This window comes from Drepanopeziza brunnea (genome assembly GCF_022702325.1).
Source record: "Drepanopeziza brunnea f. sp. 'multigermtubi' strain 214-2 chromosome Unknown ctg2, whole genome shotgun sequence".
Taxonomy (NCBI): Eukaryota; Fungi; Ascomycota; class Leotiomycetes; order Helotiales; family Drepanopezizaceae; genus Drepanopeziza; species Drepanopeziza brunnea.
Window position 1 is genome coordinate 2,261,552 of NW_027094065.1, and position 19,160 is coordinate 2,280,711.

The 19,160-nt window shown below is 49.2% G+C and overlaps 5 protein-coding genes across 5 annotated transcripts; 3 read left to right on the forward strand and 2 right to left on the reverse strand.

The window, feature by feature from the left end:
• Window positions 1-5,500: 5,500 nt before the first annotated feature.
• On the forward strand, window positions 5,501-6,568 carry L3040_001799 (uncharacterized protein; the record flags this gene model as incomplete). Its single annotated transcript, XM_007294470.2, has 3 exons — window positions 5,501-5,649; window positions 5,750-5,859; window positions 5,916-6,568. The coding sequence occupies 3 exons, from the start codon at window positions 5,501-5,503 to the stop codon at window positions 6,566-6,568; spliced, it is 912 nt and encodes a 303-aa protein (XP_007294532.1).
• Window positions 6,569-8,872: 2,304 nt separating this feature from the next.
• L3040_001800 (uncharacterized protein) lies at window positions 8,873-10,706 on the reverse strand (the record flags this gene model as incomplete). Its single annotated transcript, XM_007294471.2, has 3 exons — window positions 8,873-9,961; window positions 10,044-10,427; window positions 10,476-10,706. The coding sequence occupies 3 exons, from the start codon at window positions 10,704-10,706 to the stop codon at window positions 8,873-8,875; spliced, it is 1,704 nt and encodes a 567-aa protein (XP_007294533.2).
• A 2,024-nt stretch (window positions 10,707-12,730) lies between these two features.
• On the forward strand, window positions 12,731-13,485 carry L3040_001801 (uncharacterized protein; the record flags this gene model as incomplete). The annotated part of the gene is made up of 2 exons (XM_007294472.2): window positions 12,731-13,284; window positions 13,338-13,485. 2 exons carry the CDS (start codon window positions 12,731-12,733, stop codon window positions 13,483-13,485), a joined length of 702 nt encoding a protein of 233 aa, XP_007294534.2.
• Window positions 13,486-14,628: 1,143 nt separating this feature from the next.
• L3040_001802 (uncharacterized protein) lies at window positions 14,629-16,234 on the forward strand (the record flags this gene model as incomplete). Its single annotated transcript, XM_007294473.2, has 7 exons — window positions 14,629-14,838; window positions 14,895-15,055; window positions 15,106-15,278; window positions 15,349-15,600; window positions 15,734-15,907; window positions 16,019-16,128; window positions 16,196-16,234. 7 exons carry the CDS (start codon window positions 14,629-14,631, stop codon window positions 16,232-16,234), a joined length of 1,119 nt encoding a protein of 372 aa, XP_007294535.2.
• Window positions 16,235-16,653: 419 nt separating this feature from the next.
• Window positions 16,654-17,298, reverse strand: L3040_001803 (uncharacterized protein; the record flags this gene model as incomplete). Its single annotated transcript, XM_007294474.2, has 1 exon — window positions 16,654-17,298. One exon carries the CDS (start codon window positions 17,296-17,298, stop codon window positions 16,654-16,656), a length of 645 nt encoding a protein of 214 aa, XP_007294536.1.
• Window positions 17,299-19,160: the final 1,862 nt, after the last annotated feature.

Genomic DNA, 19,160 nt, shown 5'->3' on the forward strand with positions numbered 1-19,160 from the left:
TTCAGTCTTAAAGGCTGTTGGGAAACTTTGTTTCTTCGCGGTTTCACGGCTGTCGGTTGATCCTCCTCCGCCTAATGTGCTGTTGTGATTTGTGCGCTTGTGAGCGAGTCACTTATCACCAATCTCCAGTTCGCCAATACATAAGGGCTTGGGCTTTGAGGAAACTTGGTGCGGTAGCTGCTTCGACTTTGGGGGGTCTGTCAGGCTGAAGTGTACAGCCGAGCCATGCCTGCAGCTCGTGGTGGTGTGGCGTTAAGTATTTCCCAATCTCTTGTTTTCATACGGAGGCACATCTATGTTTTGGTGGGGGGCTACGATTCTTTACCTGTAAGAGGTACCTCTTATGAACCTTCAAGTCTCTCTTGCGGCAGAGAGTCTGGAGAGCCGAATTTAAATCATCGATATGCGACGTCTCCTCGAAGATATTTTTCCTTACCGGCGGTTCCGAACCTCCCTCTTCCTTCTTTCTCGAACACTACGACGACTACGATCTATACCTGATGGGCATACCGACTGAAAATACCAAGAGGATTTGCGATAGGAGAGGAACGGGTGTAAGAGATGGGATAAGAAGGGCTCGTTTCGACTAATCGAAAACACGGTATTGCGCTTTCGAAGGAGCATTCTGCAAACACACCGGCTCTTGTACAAAAGCTATGAATGCGAGCCTTTATAGCTTTACGATGACGGAACGATATTTGTACTTATACGGATCGAGGCTACTCGTAGGGCAACACGTATCCGATAGTTGACGCGAGAAAACTCGGCACAAATTTTTGTACAATGCTTTTGAAGGGCTTACAAAGAGTCTGCGATACCGCGGGATCAGAAACCCAGGGCTAGTTGAAAGAAAGCTTTTCCCCAGCGTGGATTTTATTGTCGATTGGATAGTACCTCGTATATGCTCTCTACTCAGCACGTCGCCGTACCCTAAGAGAGCCCCCCAGGGTCTAAGCATTAAATTCTTAGATACCCGCCCGACGTAAATCAATACTACTAGGTACTACTACTATGCATGTTTTGGTTCTGTTTTCTGAGGGGGAGGGCGTCGGGATTTGACGATGCTCTACCTTCAGATCTGAGGAGCAATCGCAAATGCAGTATGGGTTGTAGGATTTCGGCCCCTGTTGGTTCGATGGCGAGCTCCCTTCATGGTCCCGTCTTAAGGTCTCCCGGCAAAGAGAGACACGGATTTGCTACAGTTTGAAATCTGTCCGTAGGGCTAGATGAATAAACAGGCTGCATGCAGACTGGCCATGGTCAGAAAAACAGCATTCGGATGCAAAGACGCTACTGCGGCTGCTTATTATAAGAGGGTAACTCTCTGTGTAGAAGTGTTTTCTAATAAGTGCATCTCTCGGGCCTTCAAGAAATCTTCAACACAAAGAGTTTGCCAAAACTTCGCAGCACTCGGTAGCTAACTTACAAGCCATAACAGAAGTAATGCATCTTCTCGCGTAGACGGTAGTTACCAAGTAGTTTATCAAGTTCACACGGAGTCAGGATTCTGGACAGGTGTCTCACTTCAAATCAATTCAAAGGCATTGCAGTTATGGCTGCAGGTGGCTTGCTAGGGTGCTTATCATCCCTCGCATCGCTGATTCGAAAAATGACTTCTAGCCCTTAGTCACCTAACGTGAACTCCCAATGAGCCTCTCCAGTTCGGCTGGCAGCTCGCTGTGAAGAGACAGCTCTGTGCGAATGTCAACGTCCCTTGAATCCTATAACCATTACCGCAGTAGCTCTATTGGAACAGCGCACCGAGCCTCCTTACGATGGAGCAACGATACATAGCAACCCGATTGACCCGCCATCTCGCGATCCTTCGACTTTGTGGAGATTATAAGCGTACTTGAAACGCTTAACCTGGACAATTCTGCCTATTGAACTCCAGAGACAACTCGAGCATTTGTCCACTTGGATCCGAGTGCTTACATATTTTGAGAGGAACCACTAAGCCGGACTGAAGGCGATCATCGGAGGAGTCTTGCAGAGAGCGAAGACCCTAAGAGAGTTGGTATCCAAGTAAGCTGCTTTGCTTTAAATCTTTCTGCACGCGGGAAAGGGCAGCAATTTCAAGCAATCTACACACAATAGGTCTATGAACGACACCGCTCTTCCATTTGACCTAGCAGACCCTCCTCCCAACCTGCCAACGACTGCAAGCGATCTGAAATTCTCGAGCACCTTCTGCAGAGAGCAGTGGAAGCTATACGTATTGAACTAGAAGAGACTATACCACTCTGACAAGAAATTACGCGACTGTGGGAGCGCCAGCTTTGGGCTAATCAGCATCTATCCGTCATACAACAAACTCATATCGGAGGAGCACAAGGAAGGCAGGTACCCCCTATTGAACCCATGAGATCTTGGAAATGTAGACTGACCTGTGATAAGTGACTGCAAGAAGAACACGTAAAAGACTCCGTCGTCGGCAATAACTCGACAAGCGATGCGCAGAATTGTTTCGATAATAAACCCTCCGTCTTCGGTCCTATCTGAAGCCACCTTAATGTTATGGCGTACTATAGAAGCTTCGAAAGAGCCGAAAATAAAAAATCATATCGGAATATGCAGATCAACGACCGCTTAAAAAGCTCTTCAGGAGACAGTTGCCACCTTCGGCGGAAGATACCACACGGCGGAAGATACCACATGGCGGAAGATACCGCAAGGTCCACGGAAGGATTTCCTCCAGGTGATAAATACACTGTGGAGTATACATACAGTTGAAAGGGAAGGATCTGAAAAGCTACAAATATTCAAAATGTAAGTTAGTGCCAACAGAGATCAAGTAGCGAGATTCATTAGGGGACTTGCGGGTGGCTCCAAGATGCGAATGAAGCCTGAGAGCATACTCACGCTCAGCAATAGTTCGCTACACCCCTCGGGATTGAGAGTTTAAAATGGCAGACAGTCAGGCTATGGAAACGAGCTTCTCCCACCACTTTGTATATAGCTATCACTATCTTTAGTAATTCTGAACAATCGAGCTTCTGAAACCCACGCTACCCATCATGGGCTTGGGAATCAGCCACTTCAAAAGGAGGATGTCTTTGAGAGAGGGATTGACAGCTAGTGACGCTGATGAAAACGAAACATGTAGTTTGTTACCAACCTGGAATCGGGTTTCTTAAGACATGGTTGTCTGAAAGTCTTGTGCTCAGATGCCCCAGAAACCTCGAGCCTAGACGATAGAGCCGTAGAGAACGAGCTCAGGGTGAATCCGAACATTGATATTTGCTGTACTTGTAGCAAAGCTGTTCGGTGGATGGCAGAGAATGAGTCCGGGGTGATCGAGTAACAAAGGGAGAGAAGAATTGAAGTCAGCCAAAAACATGGTGTCGAGGTCGACAGCTTTCCATAGCAGGTGCATAACCCTTGAGGCGGTTCACAAGTCACAGCAGGGCAGATTTCGTCACAGATCGTGTTGTCAATCTGACGGAAGACATACTCTTCGAATTGAATCACCGTCCGAGTGACGAAAACAAGGTGCGATTAATTGGAGGCACGAAGAAAATGCTCTGCGAATTCCGAATCCAAGAAAGACACCGCGGAATCCATATTCCAAACTTGAATTCCAGCCTTCTCCTAGATCTGGGCGGTCTTCAAGTACCGAACCTGTTCTTCCCACAGCCCTCCTACTTTGGCGGATTATCTTTGACTTGAGGCCTGCTTCCATCTCTTTTCGGGCACGACCTGGAGTCTGATAGACGGGACGGAGTGCTGGGCGACCCGAACTCTCTCCACTATGGTCTGAATAGCATAGGCTATGGAATGAAGACTCCAGACACCCGCCTGTTCAACGGCAACATCAACACAGGCTCAAAGTGCTTCCCCTTTTACGCTATCGTTCATTCTCATACCCGCCCGAAACAAAAAGATATCCAAGGTATAATCTACTTGCCATGCCACTTGGATTACATTGCGCATCCCAGATACCGAATTCATCCAATAGCACGTAAAACACATATAAGTCCTGTATTAAACGAGGCGTCTCTGGGAGTCTTGGACATCGTCACAGAGCTGGCGATCCCATGGGTCCTCGCATAGACGGAGTTGTCAGAAAACCAGCCCCGTAACTTGAGTAATATTAAGAAACCTCTGAGATTCATCGTGGCCATGACTGATACGGAAACACAGGGACAAAGCAATAAAATCGACCAGGCGGGCTTCTATATCACACCAAAATCAAAGCACCAATGTCATCGGCACAGCGAAGCCACTTGTCTCCTCGCTCTCGATAAGTTGACATCAGATCATACGACCTTGGTCGATGTGCTCAGTGTAAGCGATCCATGGCTTCTATTACTCTTTTCTCAACAGGCGCCACCAGGATGTGACTGATCAAATCTCTATTCCAGCCAAATACTGATATGCGAGATGGGTGTTCCTAATAGACGACTCCTCCACGTAACTAATTTTTCAAGGCTTGTCCTGCATATTCAATCATGCTGACAAGAATGGGCTCGATGTCCATTATAACACCTTGATAGGCCGAAAACTGGAAGAAAAGCTTGCACATCCGTGGCGTACTTCAGAGAGTCGTAAAAGCAACGCGTTAGAAATGCAAGTACCGAGGTCATATATGGACTGCCAAACATATTCGATGCAAGGGAAATTTGGACCGTAATAGCTGGAGGACCAAGAAGCTGGAGCCACTCAGACTGTATTTTCTAACGTATGAGATATGAGCAATATATTCAACCCGGAAATACCGACCATGAACATCATGCGGAAAGTCCAGGACTTGAGCAAGGATAGAGAGCAGATCGGAATCCGATTCATCAGCTTTGGCGACGACCCTGTGTCTCGAGCGGCTCAGACAATTGGAAGATGAATGGACGAAAGACCTGAAGTCAGACCAGTATGCACTTTTCCTATCCTCGTCTGAACTTTAGAAGCCTGACCTTATGGAAAAATTCGGGTATGATGTTGCCACGACACCGTGGGATGGAAACACTTGCAAAATGCTCCTTGGCCTCTTTAACGAGAGGGTATAGGCCAGCTAAATAGACCAGAGACTGTAGCACTTGGATTCTTTGGATCCCCTTCAAGCCCTTTAGTGAGATAACGCATGGTAGACCTATAAGTATCTTCGCAATGAATTTATTTAGTAGCAAATATAACAAATGTATGGGTTGGCCAGCGTGCCACACATCAATGGGTCGGATAAAGGAAATCGATCGAGTGCAGGAAGTTAAGCAGTTGTCACTGCTGTGAGTTCTATATCTCTAAAGGACTGAGAAGGTGGCTTTCAAACGCGTGGGAAAAAGGGGTAGCGAACCTTGAAGTCAACAGACGATCACACGTGATTCCAAGTCGCGCTAGAGAAAATTAAGCTCTAGTCGTAGATCAGTATGATCGCCATTAGATCTCCATATTTTCTTTGCGCCGGTAACAACAACCACGGACCAATACAATGTACAGATAGCTCCTCGCTCTTGGAGCCTGCATCAAGTCGACGAGAAGCAGGACACGGTGAATTAAAGAGGATAACATGGCGCGGGGATGGAGGTTGCTGCTGGGAGTGGGAGCTGTCTTGCTTGGGGCCCAAGGGGTCAGGACACAAGAAGAGCACAGCAAGATTCCGTTGCCAAGTTACCATTATGGTGCGAAGATTCCTGTCAGTTGTTTGGAACGTTCTATGTGAGTAACTATCTGGTCCTCCGGGCATTGGGACTGCGGCGAGGCTGAACAGAGATGAGAGGGACGAGCAAGAAGATCACAGGCTAATTGTTCGTCACAGTGAAACGGGAGAACACGTATCAAATGCGCAAGATGAACTGAAATACAATCCTTTCCCTATCTGCAACGAAACGGGAAAACCACTGGAGTTACAATACGGGATTGAAGACGGTAGGTTTTTCTAGGTATCCAAGGCTTCACACAACTAATCACTACTTTGCTCGCAGAACTCAACTGCACGATTCCTATGATCACAGATCCGTTCTTCCACCTCCTCGAATTCTACATCCACAACGACGCTCCTCTCTCCTGCCGAATCCCCTCCCGGCCCCCAGCTCACATACACCCCGGAGGCATACCCGCTTCGAAACTGCCCACTGAATTTCAACAAGAATACGTGCCCTTGATCTTTGCTCTCGCCGGGACCTTGCAGCTATCACATCTGCACGTATCCACACATCTCAACATCCTCATCCATTCGACCCCCAAACACCACCTGCACCATCACGATAGCGGCGTAATCGATTCCGGGGCGGCTTATAGCACGAGCCCGCTATCGCACATGACGGGGCCGGCGGCGCTAACAAAGAAGCTGGTGATTGGGGATCCTTTACCGCTGCAATTTAGCGTTCGGTGGTTCCCAACACCGCATCTGCCGACTGACAATGGGAAGGTGGAGTGGGCGGGCATGGGTGGACATTTCTATGCGAGCACGTTCTTCTACTGTTTGTTGAGTGCTGGAGCTGGTGCCTTGGGCAGTGCTGTGTGGTTCCTAGGAGTTGTGCTGCCGAAAAGACTGAAAGGGAGGGGAATGGGTGGAGCTACGCCGTTAGGAGGTTATGGAGTTGGGAATGGTTGGGGAATGGGCAAGCGTGACTGAGTGGACGGGGACGGCTTTAAACTGGATGACTTGGGAGCATGAAGTGACACCCGAGATGTGTATCTCACGATACGGCGCCGCATGAAACGATATGATTTGGAATCGGACTATTACCGGCCAGACCGGAAATGTAAAGAAAATAAAACAATCATCACCTTTAAACTACCCTCACGTTGGAAATCGAGTATCTTACGCGAGAATGCTCGAGGTACTTGAGGCACCCTCCGGTCTTTGCTTGCAACGTCCGGTCATATTTCGATCGTGAACTCTTCCTCCACCTTTCTCTGAAGATTCCGGCTCTTGTCCTTGACCCTCAAGCTAGCTACTGAAACTTGCTATTGCTAATACACATTTCTCCTAACAACACAAGCCTGGGAAAAACAGGCTCAGATCTGGTTCTGTTGTATGCTCGGCACGAAGGATTCGGGTGTAGGCCGTACCTATTGATTAATCTTTCGCGGTGATCACGATAGATATAACAAAAAAAGAGCACAGGAATCTTTACAAGCTCGCCAGGACTCTAATCAACATCAACGTCGTCATCATCACCTTACCCAAATCCATGAAACCTCTCTCCCTAGATCCAATTTGCGTCTATATTCTTCAACTCGGCGAGATCTTGACGTGCGGTCTCGTCAAAGTAGAAGACTTTTGCCATGTTCTTGTTTGACGTGGGGAACTAGGGCTGGGACTTCCCAGAACTCTTTTTAGCTGATCATGAAAGGCTTTTGGACTAGTTACATGTGTCGCCTGGGACGAGATGCCCGAGTTCCCGCCGGATGGGTGGTTGACCTGTGGCCCGCAAATACCCATCCTCTTTGCCGGAGGCCCTCAAAGCTGGTCTTGGCTACGAGATCCACGGTACGAGGAGAGTTCCTCGTTCATTCGGGAAAAAGCTCCAAAACTTGTATAGTAGAGAGGGGTTGCTTGATAAAGCGAAGGATACATCCGTAGAGGGCGAGATCGTACTTCAATGTGAGCGGCTCGAGGACTTCTTTGATTCACGGGAAAAGCAAACCAGTATGAACATTGGTAATTTCACAATCGGAAAACGCTACGTACAGCCGGTTCAATACGTGAGTATCAGTTTCCCCCTCGCGATGAAGAAATACTGCGCGACATCCTTTCGGGGCGAGGGGAATATAGGCCGCGTCTCTCCCCTTCTGAGATTTCAAGGTTCCGATTCTATTCCTAGTGGCGTTTTCTTGCGTGGCCTCGCTTTCTTCCGTTATGTGGAGTAGCCGAAAAGAGTGGAGCCGAGACGGGAGCAGCGAATCCATATGTACTACGTACCTTTCTTTAATCGCCTAAGGGAAAGCCTAAAGTTTTATGACCTCGGCAAGTCTAACTCCTTAAAAGGTTCGTATGCACCAAGTCACACTCCCAGCTATTCTTCTTCTTGAGCTGTTCCAAGAGCTTGCCAGACTCTCGGCCAGACTCTCAAGGGCGGCTAGCCTTTTTGGCCTCGACCTGTATGATGAGAAGAAGATTATGAGCTTTTTGACGCGAAGCAATTGTCTTGGAGACGAAGATCTTGAGCTTTCCAGGCGCTTATCGAGGAAGGAGCGCGTTTGAGGCTGGCCAGAATAAGCGAGCAGCAAACATCCGGCCTGAGCGAAGCATGTTTACTCGAATATAAGTTTCTCAAAGCAATCAGTCCCGTGGTCAGAATAGATTAGTGATTAGTGTGTGACAGAGATGTCTAGGAGCCCTGTGGACATGATTACTCGGAAGACCTCTTACTCGTAAACAGGGCATGTAAGAAATAATCGACTCGATGCCCTAATTCATATGTCACGAACTGCATGCGAAAGAAAAAAAGAATGTAGACAGATATCCAGAAGCGGCGAAAAAAATTGCAATGTTTCCCGGATCTTGTATTCGAAATAGTCTAGACCTTCAGTGGATCGAAGGCCAGTGAACACTCGCTTAGCTTACCCCGTTGTTTACAAACGTGGAAGAAGCAGATGGTTCGCGGGTTCTGCTGAGAGGTAATCCCGCCCATCGTATAAAGAATTTTTTATAATCCTAGCCTACATAAATTCTCAACTAAATGGTAGCTAGCCCTCAGGTGCTGGCTGTAACACTGAAGTGAACTAGCATGTTACCAGGCGGATCTTGGGTAAACATGTGACCCAGTTCAGCGCATGCACGATGACTTTGAAGGTAAAATGTTAATTGTTTGTTAGACTGTACCGCTACCCGGCGCGATCATCACTCGGGAACCCCAATCTCGATATCGAGCCAGAGCGTACTTGCCATTCTAGCTCGATCTTAAATAAAACTTTCCCTGCTCCTCCATCTCTAAATTCTACCATCACCATTACCTGATTCTGGTCCCCTTCTAAGCACCCCAATATCGATATTTCTCAATACGTCTCCTTTGATGGACAGCAGGACTACCACAGAGCCACCGATGACAGCCACCAGAACGCCAATTGCAGTCGCAGTATTTTCGAGTCCACCCATCACCCCATCACCCGAGATCCACATCGGGAACCCAATAACCCAAATGCCAACCACGAGTTCCTGCAGGACGTGGTGCGCACCAGCTAGCTCGCTATCCCCAGGCCTGTTCGGGCTGGCGAAAGTCGAAAGGTAGGTCGCGCCCGAGTATTCCAGCATGACTGCACCGCCGACCATCATGCCGAATGCGGCCGCGACGGCCTGCAGAGAGATCTCCATCCCGGCAACGTTGATCTCAAATGCGGTACCGTTACCGGCGACCTCTGGCATCAGCTCTGTCGAGGTGCACATTCCGAATGCCAGGAGGCCCGAGACGCCGATCAACAGTCCAGGGGCTGCGACTGTGAGAGTCTTCGCGGGCGAGTCGCCGAGATGGTACGGAGGCTTGATGCGCACATAGGTGAGGAAGGCGCCGAGGGAGTAAGCTAGAAGCGAGAATATGAGTGGTAGAACGAAGAGGCATCCGAGTCTGGTTGGGAACAAGAGGGTCGGCATAGTAGAGAACATTAGCGATAGCGAATTGGCGATCCCAAAAGCCGAGCCCAGGAGCGGAGCAGTAAGAAGCGTAGTCAGAATTGTGCTTGGTGCGATCAAGGCCTTCAGAGGTTGGAGGGCGGCGTTTACGTCGAACTTGCTGATGCTGTGCGGGTTGGTAAATTTAAGTGTGTCGAGGTATTGCTTGAAGCTTGATTTTGATGGCGCAATGTCAACGCTAGGCGGCTGGGACGATGCTCTGTCGAACGTCGTCTCAGGTGAGGCGAAGATAAGTAAGAGGATAGAGATAGCTTGTAAGATGCTGGCGATCATGAGTTGGTTGCGGTAACCGCCTACTGATTGAGAAACGTATCCACCCACGATTGGGGTGCCCCATGTGAACGAAATGGAAACGACATTATGAATGTTGACTCTCGTACCTCGTTCATGAACCTAATATCCTCCGTCAGTAAAAGTGAGAAAGAAAAAAAAAAAAAAAAAAAAAAACCCGATATTACAATGACTCGGGACTTACGAAGAACAAGTCCGCGATTGAGCTTGAGATCAACGCCTCGAACATACCCCATCCAATGCCCTGGAAGATGCGAGACACCATAAATTGTGCGTAAATGTTGTAGACATGCATATTCCAGAGCGCGCCCACCAGAATAAGAACAGCGCTTCCAATGTATATTCCTCGCTTGCCAAAGAGCTGGCTCGACATCTGACTCATCAATCCAGCGAGCGCGCCGAACATTAAAGGGGCCCCCGTAAGTGCTGCAGCCGCTACATAGTCGACGCTTGATTCGATTGCGACAACAGAGTTTACAGTGACCAACATGGACTTCAGGATACCAACAACGGCGGTTCCTATCATCAAGGTGCCGAAAGCAGCTTCCTTTTTCCATCTGGGCCAGTTCTATGATCTGGTCAGTAGTTGACCTGAAAATATTAGGTCTGGTCGTACCAAAGGATCCTCGGGCAAATTGCTTGGTTTTGGATCCATTATCACATCAGCTGCTGCCCTGATTTGTAGTCCTCCCTCCGTGACCGTAACTGAACCCGATGGTTTCCGGACTGTTTCCCTTTCGATTTTTGCATCGAAGTCGAACTCCTCATTTGCGCTCTGTCCTTGGAACGAAGCCTTGACTTCATTCTTGCTGAGAGCCTGCTGTGGCAGTCCGAGTCGTGAATCCATCTTTTCGTATGCTCCCTCAATACTGCTAATCTAGTCTTTCAAATTTGAAATAATCGTAAGGTGGTTTTTCGATAGTCGTGTTTTTTCTCGGTCTGCAATTCAGATCAAGAGACTGAAAATATAACTTGGATTCTATAACGTGGACTCGCAACAAAAAGACACAATTTCAAAGGAATGAATGTATACGAACGAATGAATGTGATAGGAGTCAAAGACTATCAGAGATTCAAGAAGTAGGAGTAGTTAAATGAAGGCGTGGATACTGAAGCGCATCCATACAGTATCCCTCTCCGTGGCTGGGAGGCAGGACATCAATCATATATCATGTAAGCCCGGCAATACAACACTTCAGCCACGCAAGGCTCGCCCATCTAAATTCAGATCAGACTAGGGCAGAGATCTCCATGCCCGGGACTACGGATCAGACGACAGGTTGTGGCATATCACCCAAATATTGTCGCATCGTCCAAATCCCTCTTTCGGGAACAAACTCTCCCAGCGATTTGAGACGACCTTGAGAGAACAGCATATTATTGGTAGGAGGACGGGGAATTCTGTGCATCGCGGCATCGCATGAGGATATTTGACCAGGACGTGGTGCTGTGCCTGAAACCAGACGAAGCGGAAACGGTCTTCGGTCTGTTTCGGATCCTGGTTTCGACTTATACATCCGCAGATGACAGGCTGGCGCTAGCTATGTAGATTTTCAGACAAGTCCATCCGAGTAGGATCCAAGATAATCGACTCGTGACGTTCTTGAGAGGTTAATGCGTGAGTAAACATACCCCGCGCTCAAGCGAGCCCCTGAATACCCGGATAGCCTTCGACGTACAAAGTCATGCACATAGTTGTTGACCATTGCCTCGATGCAGATATATCTTCACCTATTTTTCTCTTATTTTTTTGGGCTGGATGAATGCGAACAGGAATGAAACTTGAGTTTCTTGCTCTCCTAGTAGTAGCCGCATAGTGCACTGCGCGTATTCTTTTTCGTGCCTCTACTTTTGTCGTCATAATTAGCGTCTCAGCCGTCAGCCTACTTTCGAGCAACACCAGGAGGACCGATTGTATGTGACAGGTCAGTTGATCTTAACAGATATGCACCTATTGAATATTTTACACCCCCTCCTCTTGTTAAATAGTACGAACCCGGCCGCACCATCCCAATCAATAGTTCACCTGGGCCCTGAATTCATGAGATAGTTGCACCGCAGGAGAGGAAGCTTTGGAGGTGGAGAATCCCGCAATAAATGTATACATCTGCAAACTCGCAGACTCAGTTTAAGCTCGTAAGGCAAAGTGACAGCGAATCGAAAATACTGAATGGCAAGACGTTTGTTCAGCTGCCATGATATCCCCGGTCGATAGGGGGTCTGAGATGTCGAAACTGACGATGTTTTCTGTAATGCCGAAACCACATATTCTGGACGATCTTTTCAAGTGCTCCTGAAAGGAGAAAGCGCTAGAAGCTTGGTAGACCAGATCTCCATTTGAATTATGCATATATGGATTGTCGGATTGATTAGTTCAAAACGCTTGGTATGGTCAGAATCTTTTAGATAAAAGTGAGACAAAAAAACTTTGGGTGCGCGTGTCGTGGATTCGAAGGAAAATCCTACCTGACCATCGAGTTATTTCCTTATCTTTGCGTGAAAATATCTTTGACCGTCACCAGTCCCTGGTGATAAGCTGGCTAATTTAAATCCGCCGATTCCGCTCTTCAAATCCATTGACATTTTGAGGATTCTGAAAATGGTGAAGAAAGTGCAAGCAAGAAAATCATGGGAGAAACGATTTAAGAATGCGAATAAAAGCAGACATTTGGCGAAGGCCCTCATGTGATATCGCACCAATTCTGTGATAGACGCGCTAGGATAAATTTGGACAGTACAACTGTGCCACTTGCCTCGTACGAAGTAGTCACGTTAGCTGCTATGAATCTCAACAACCAGATTGGTGCAACGCACACTTTGACCTGCTCAAAACCTCAGAATATCCACAAAAGCCCCCAGATCGCAGCGAAGATGCCGCCCAAGAAGGCCGCCAGCGCGAGCTCTACCGCCGCGGGTGTGTACATTGTCCTCAACGGTACTTCCATCGATTCCGTCCACGCCTCTGTCGAGTCGGCCAACGCGCGCCTCAGCGAAGGCAAAGAAGACGGTCTCAACAGTCTTAGAGTCGAATTCCAGACCCTGATCGGAGGAAGCATTATCGTGGATCCCGTGATCGCGCAGGCGGAGAAGAAGCCAGCCAAAGCCAAGGCAGTCAAAAAGGAGAGCAAGCAGGAGAAGGTCGTTGCACCGAAGAAGACAAAGACGCCTGTTGAGCAGAGAGCCGCTAATTCGAAGAAGCCAAAGAGCTCAGTCCATGAGTCTGAGTTGCCGAGTAACTACAAGGCCCTGCTTGGCGGGGTAGGAAGGGCGTTGGAGGGCCTCTCCATCTATGTCACTGGTGTTCCGCCCACGCTTGGTAGGAAGAATGCTGAGAAGCTGGTGGTCAATTATGGGGGGAAGGTTGCGTCGAGTTTGAGCAAGAAGACGTCGTACGTGGTGGTTGGGAACGACGCGGGTCCAGTCAAGTAAGTTTCGCGTCTAGAGATACTACTGCGGCACACTGACTTTTAGAACGCAGGTTGGAGAAGATCGAGAGTCTGGGTATCACGACTATTGATGAAGACGGACTGGTCAAACTCATCGAAGGTGGCGGTACCAAGCGAGCTTCCAATGACGATGGAGAGGAAGAGGGGAAGCCCACCAGGTCCAAAAAGCGTAGGACGTAAGAAGGCTGTGACCAAGGTCTTGAGGAGAACATATGCTCTTCGCCACTTATGGACATACACATGTATATTTATCTTCTTCTATTCGCTCCCCTGTACACCGGATTATCCATGGGATAGGATGGGAGTGAGTAATGGGGTGGGTTTGATTGTAAGCATTTCAGGACCACAATGTTTCCGAAAAGCATTCCTCTTACTGTTTTATTCCGAGAACTCGCCTAGAGCCTAGAGAGGAGCTGCGTGTTAATAGCCCGCGCAACTCGTAAAGTCTCGCATAATTCAATCATTTCGGTACGCCCGCCCTGCAGCCCAGTTCGCGCCTTGGCAGAAGCGTCTTTTGAGAAATCCACGACACATAACAGCATGCAACTACTCCACAATGTTCGCTTGAGGCATGGGAGATCATCGGCTTCTTCTACTTCTAGCAGCGTTGAGCGTGGCTGGCTAGCTGTATTTGGTCAAGCGCAAGCGAATTTCTACCTGAGTCCTTATCCAAACATTGTAGTCGCCTATAAGCACTAGACCAAGAAGTTCATCCGTCTTGTCCAAAAGCTTCGCTATCGACTTTAAATAAACCTTCTCTGGGGTGGCGAAGGTCGCGCTAGACTGCATCAAGCAGTTCACAACACATCCGAACATTCAGCCACATCTCAGGTCCTTGGCATCACAACATGCAAGCGAAGCGGGCCTGTCCGCATCCAATGGGCCCTGCCGTTCACACTTATCGAGCCAGTAAAGATAAGATGCTGCCAGTACCGAGGAATTTGAATTCCAATCCCATTGCGGTCAACCCAATTCAAGAAGGTGGGTGGAAAGCTTAGAGGGGCTTAAGACTCTTGGCCCTGCAATGGATCCAATGCTAAGATCTCATTCGCCTTACTCGAGTAAGTGCCGAGCTTTGTTGACCATGGAACATAGATGGCACCCGAGCTGAATAGATTGGGAAGGTGCGCGGTAGACCAGTACAGGTTCAGTGAAAGCTGATCAGTTAATATCTGGATCATCCATCTATAGTTGATTGGTGTAGCTATAGTGCAGGGACTCACTCATATATAGACAGGTAGCCGCCGTCTTGTATTCTTTTCTCTCCCAAGTCTTTCAATTCAATCATTTTTTCATTCATTCGTTCCTTGGTCTTTGTTCACAATGTTTCTCTCTTCGATCCTTGCGGTTCTCATTACCTCGCTGTCGGTAGTGGCTGCGTTGCCACCAACCGACGCAAGAGTTCCCAATGATGGAAACCTTCGCCTGATCAAGACTTCAGAGGCTGATCCGGGCACTTGGATCACCGAGGATATGAAGATCAGAAACTATGTGGCGAAGAACATCAAGTTCATCGACATCACTGATATCAAGGTACACCTCTCCCTTGCAAAAGAACGAGGACGAACTTGGCTGACTCGCGATAATAGAACGAGACTACTCTCCGCCGTCTTTCTACCGAGCCATCGGAAGGTCTCTTTCGGGCTCAAGCAGTCACCTACCCTGCCCTCTCACATATGACCGAGGCCAAGGCCCTGATTGCGAAACTCTCTAATACGGGGCCTAAGAGCTGGTTGACAACCCTGACCAAGTATGTCAGAAATAGCTCTTGTCCCAAAACGCAACGCTGACATGGCCCAGCTTCTTCAACCGCTACTACCGCTCTACATACGGTACACAAGCAGGTACCTGGCTTCTCACTCAAGTGAGGAGCCTCGCATCGACCAACGCGGCAATCACCGTGACGACCTTTACCCATTCTTTCGCCCAGCCATCGATCATTGTCACGATTCCTGGGACAAGCACAAACCTGAGTATGACCCCTTTAATTTCTCTTCTCCCCTTGCCTACTTCTCACACAACATACTAATAGTGTACTCGCAGTTATCATAGGTGCTCACTACGACTCGGTCGGAAGTACGACTGCAGGCCGCGCCCCCGGCGCAGACGACAACGGCTCTGGCGTCGTCGTCCTTATGGAAGCACTCCGGGTCATTGCCGCTTCCGGCTTCAAGCCCAAGAACACGATCGAGTTCCATTTCTACGGCGGGGAGGAGGGTGGACTTCTGGGCTCGCAAGCCATCTTCTCCAGCTACGCCTCGGCTGGAAAGACCGTCTTGGGTTTCGTGTGCCAAGGTAGGTGATTGCCAATACCTCCTCCCCCCTATCTTGACTTCCAGAGACAGAGTCCGAGAGAGGCCGAAGGAAAATATGTGATGGTTGGAGAACAGTTCGAACAGAGCTGACAAAAAGGGCTTCTTCTTATCAGACATGGCTGGGTACTCTCCCTCCGGACGAGTCAGCGTCTACAGCGACTACAGCGACGCCTCTCTCGTGGCCTACGTCCGCAGGATTGTCACGCAGTACACGGGTCTGGCTTCCACCACCGACACCTGCGGCTACGGATGCTCCGACCACGCTTCGGGATACAGCAATGGATTCCGTAAGTTTCGCCCCCCGGCCCCGCCCCCCGGCCCGCGGGTGCGCGCGCACGCATCCATCCACCCGGCACAGAATTCTAGATATTAGATGTAGCTGACCCACTGAGACTCAGCCTCCTCATACGTCTGCGATGAGGCCATGGACACGGGTTCCCCCTACATCCATTCTGCCAGCGACACCTACGCGACAATCATGTGGGATGCGATCTTGAGACATTCAAAGGTATGTTGTGGCCTACACCACCCTCCCAGTCCCCCATAACGTGGGAGGCGGAGCTGACGGTGTTCAGTTTACGGTTGGGTACTTGATCGAGGCGTCTTACATCTAAGAGGCGAAGACTCGGACCAGGATGGAGAGGGTTGAATATCAGTGATTATGACAGGCACGAGGAAGCAACAGATGATCTCTGTGGTAGGTGACGCAACGCTGTTGTTTAGTTCTAGTCTGATAGTTCTAGTCTGATGATGAAAAAGAAAAAAGAAAGATAGAATCAAAGAAAGATAGAATCAAAGAAAGATAGAATCAAAAAAAGATAGAATCAAAAAAGTCCCTAATAAAAGCCCTCTCCCCTCCCCTCCATGTCAACAAACCTCTCAACGCATCCATAGAAACGCAAACAATCAATCAAATCTCCCACACCCCGTACACCCTCCCTTCCTCCCCGCCCCCCTCCCCGCCCCCCTCCTCTTTCTCTCCCCCATCAACAAACACCCAAACTTCAAGAACGCGCACCTAGCTAGCTAGAACTCACGCCCGGCACGATACCTCAATAATACCCTGCGGCGGCCCAACAGCCCATCGATCCACCGCCACCCTCGCCAACGCCGCCTCCCCATCCGCATACCCAAACACGCAATTCGCAGCCAGGGCATCGAAGCCCGCGACCAGCGTGCTGACGCTCAGCGCGTTATCCGTCTGCACGACAGTCCCATCTAGCGGGACCACGACGGAGTAGAAGGCACCCTGGTCCGGGTCCGCGCCCTGGAACTCGATCAGGATGCTGGCTGCCGGTGGTGGTGGTGGGGGAGGGAGATACCTCCTGCTGTTGCCGGAGATGCTGCAGGAGAGGGAGATGACGGTCTGGGGGGGTCCGAGGATCCAGGTGCCTGGGGCGCCAGCGACGAGTGCGGGGGGGTAGTCTGGGGTGGAGAGCACGCAGTTGGTGGCGATGTTGATGCTGGGTGAGGAGATGGAGGAGATGGAGAGCGGGTTGTAGGTGTAGATTGGGGAGCCGGTGAGGGGGACTGTGAGGGTGTATTGGGCGTCGGCGGCGCCGTGGAAGGTGATCTCGGCGGTGGGGAGGAGGGAGAGGCGGGGGATGAGAGGAGTGGCCTGGGTGAGAGCTGCAGCTGCGAGCCCGGAAGCGAGGCGGAGGATGGTGGTGAGTTGCATTTTTTTGGTGTTTGTTGGGGAGTAACGGGTATGCTGTTGATTTCTTGATAGGTAGTTAAGGATGTTTGTTGATATGACTGAGGAAGCTGTGAGTGACTGCTGGTGCTGAATGATAGAGATGAAATAGGTTCTAGGGTCTTATATATACATACAGTCTCGAGGCACAGAGGAACCAGGCTCGGCAGCTTTGCTTCGAGCTGAGTTGAGTGATGATCTGAGAATGATCACTTGCCATCCTCTACACGAGGATCTAAATCCAGACCACGGCTATGCTGTTGCGAGGCTGGCCGATGATGTCGACAACGTCCATGTCGGTAACCTCGATACGAGCGTGATGCGGAATATTATGGAGAGGTACATAGAGGCAGACTTGCGGCTGAGTTGTAGGATCTCACGATAGCTTCGTGATCACTGCAGCGCCCGGGCTAAATACGAGTGAGGGCCTCGTAGCTTTGTAGCTGAGAAGTGTGGTCCGCATCTGTTAAGCGAGAGCAGTGTTGACATCGGTCCAGCCGTGGTCTAGTGCATGGTTGGATTGTTCTGTATTGGTCGCGTACGAATTTCTCAGCCAATCATCATCTAACTCTTGCATAATTGGTCTTGTAAACTGTCTCATACTTCCGGGTCAAAGCTACAATAAATCAAAGTTGAAGCTTTTGAAATATCATCACCATCAGCGGAGCAAGGCTCCGCCGATTTATTTTTAGCGAGACAAGACAGGAGTCTAATGTCATCATGGGAGACAAATTAAGTGCAAATTCCCAAGCAAATGAGAGAGTCCGCCAAGTCTGGGGAAGGATCAGTGGCGTTAGTGGCGTGATTGGCGTGAGTGCACACGGGATATCAGCCTTGGTGCTTGCGTGAGAAGTTCTTCATGGAGTCGCTTGATTGTCCAATGATGAGTGCATACCCCAATACTCACTCATAGAGTTGTCATTTACGACTGTAGGCGTAGGTTTGGGCAAATTTTCTATTTCAACATAGTAGGAAGGATTCGGGAGACGCCACAAGTGGTGGTAGGCAGATCGTAGGAGTGATAGCTCTGTTACACACGTAACGACGCCTTGTTGATGTTGCACACGATGCCTGGAGGTATAGGTTGCCGCGGGAAGAAGGATGGTGAATACGATGGTACACGCAAGTACTCTTCCTTCTCAGCATTAAGGATACTCGGCCCGTGAGCAAATATCTCGAGAGTGTCAGACTTGGGCGAGGGAGGGGTTGAAGCGAGTTTAGGTAAACAATAGAGCGGTTACACTGAGTACTACCATCAAACAGCAGCTGTCTGAGTATTGATTTCGACTTTAGTCGACAGATCTTTGGCTAAAGAAAAGCAGTTGTCATTAATGTTACCCACGTAATGAGTAAATTTTCTAAGACCTTCGTGGAAGTTAGCTTGCCAAACAGCAAGATAGCATTCTCACAAGGCTCGCACTGTGGTAATCGAAAGACAGTCATAGACACGAAACAGATCGAGAGGAGATAACAACCGGAGAAAGACACGGAGATGGCACTGAACTCTGAAAGTGATTTGGGAAAGCAGGTAACCAGGCTGAATGCGGTGACTAGATATTATGCAACCCGATGAACGCTCTTGCTCACCATGTCGTACATTTTTCATTCGGGCAATTTTGACGTCTTTTGAGTGCCAGCTTCTCCAGAGCACTCTGTATGGAGATTTTCATCTCGAGGTGGCATGACAGTATTCTGTGGAAGCATTATATGGAGGGATTCCTCAGATCCACTCGGACCAATGATTCATGTGCAAGGAACACCCCTCTGTCATCTGATGAGTCCATATTGTAGCAAAATCATCAGAAAGGCAGAGCAAAGTTCCGATTCAAGCCTCGCCGCCTCTCCGG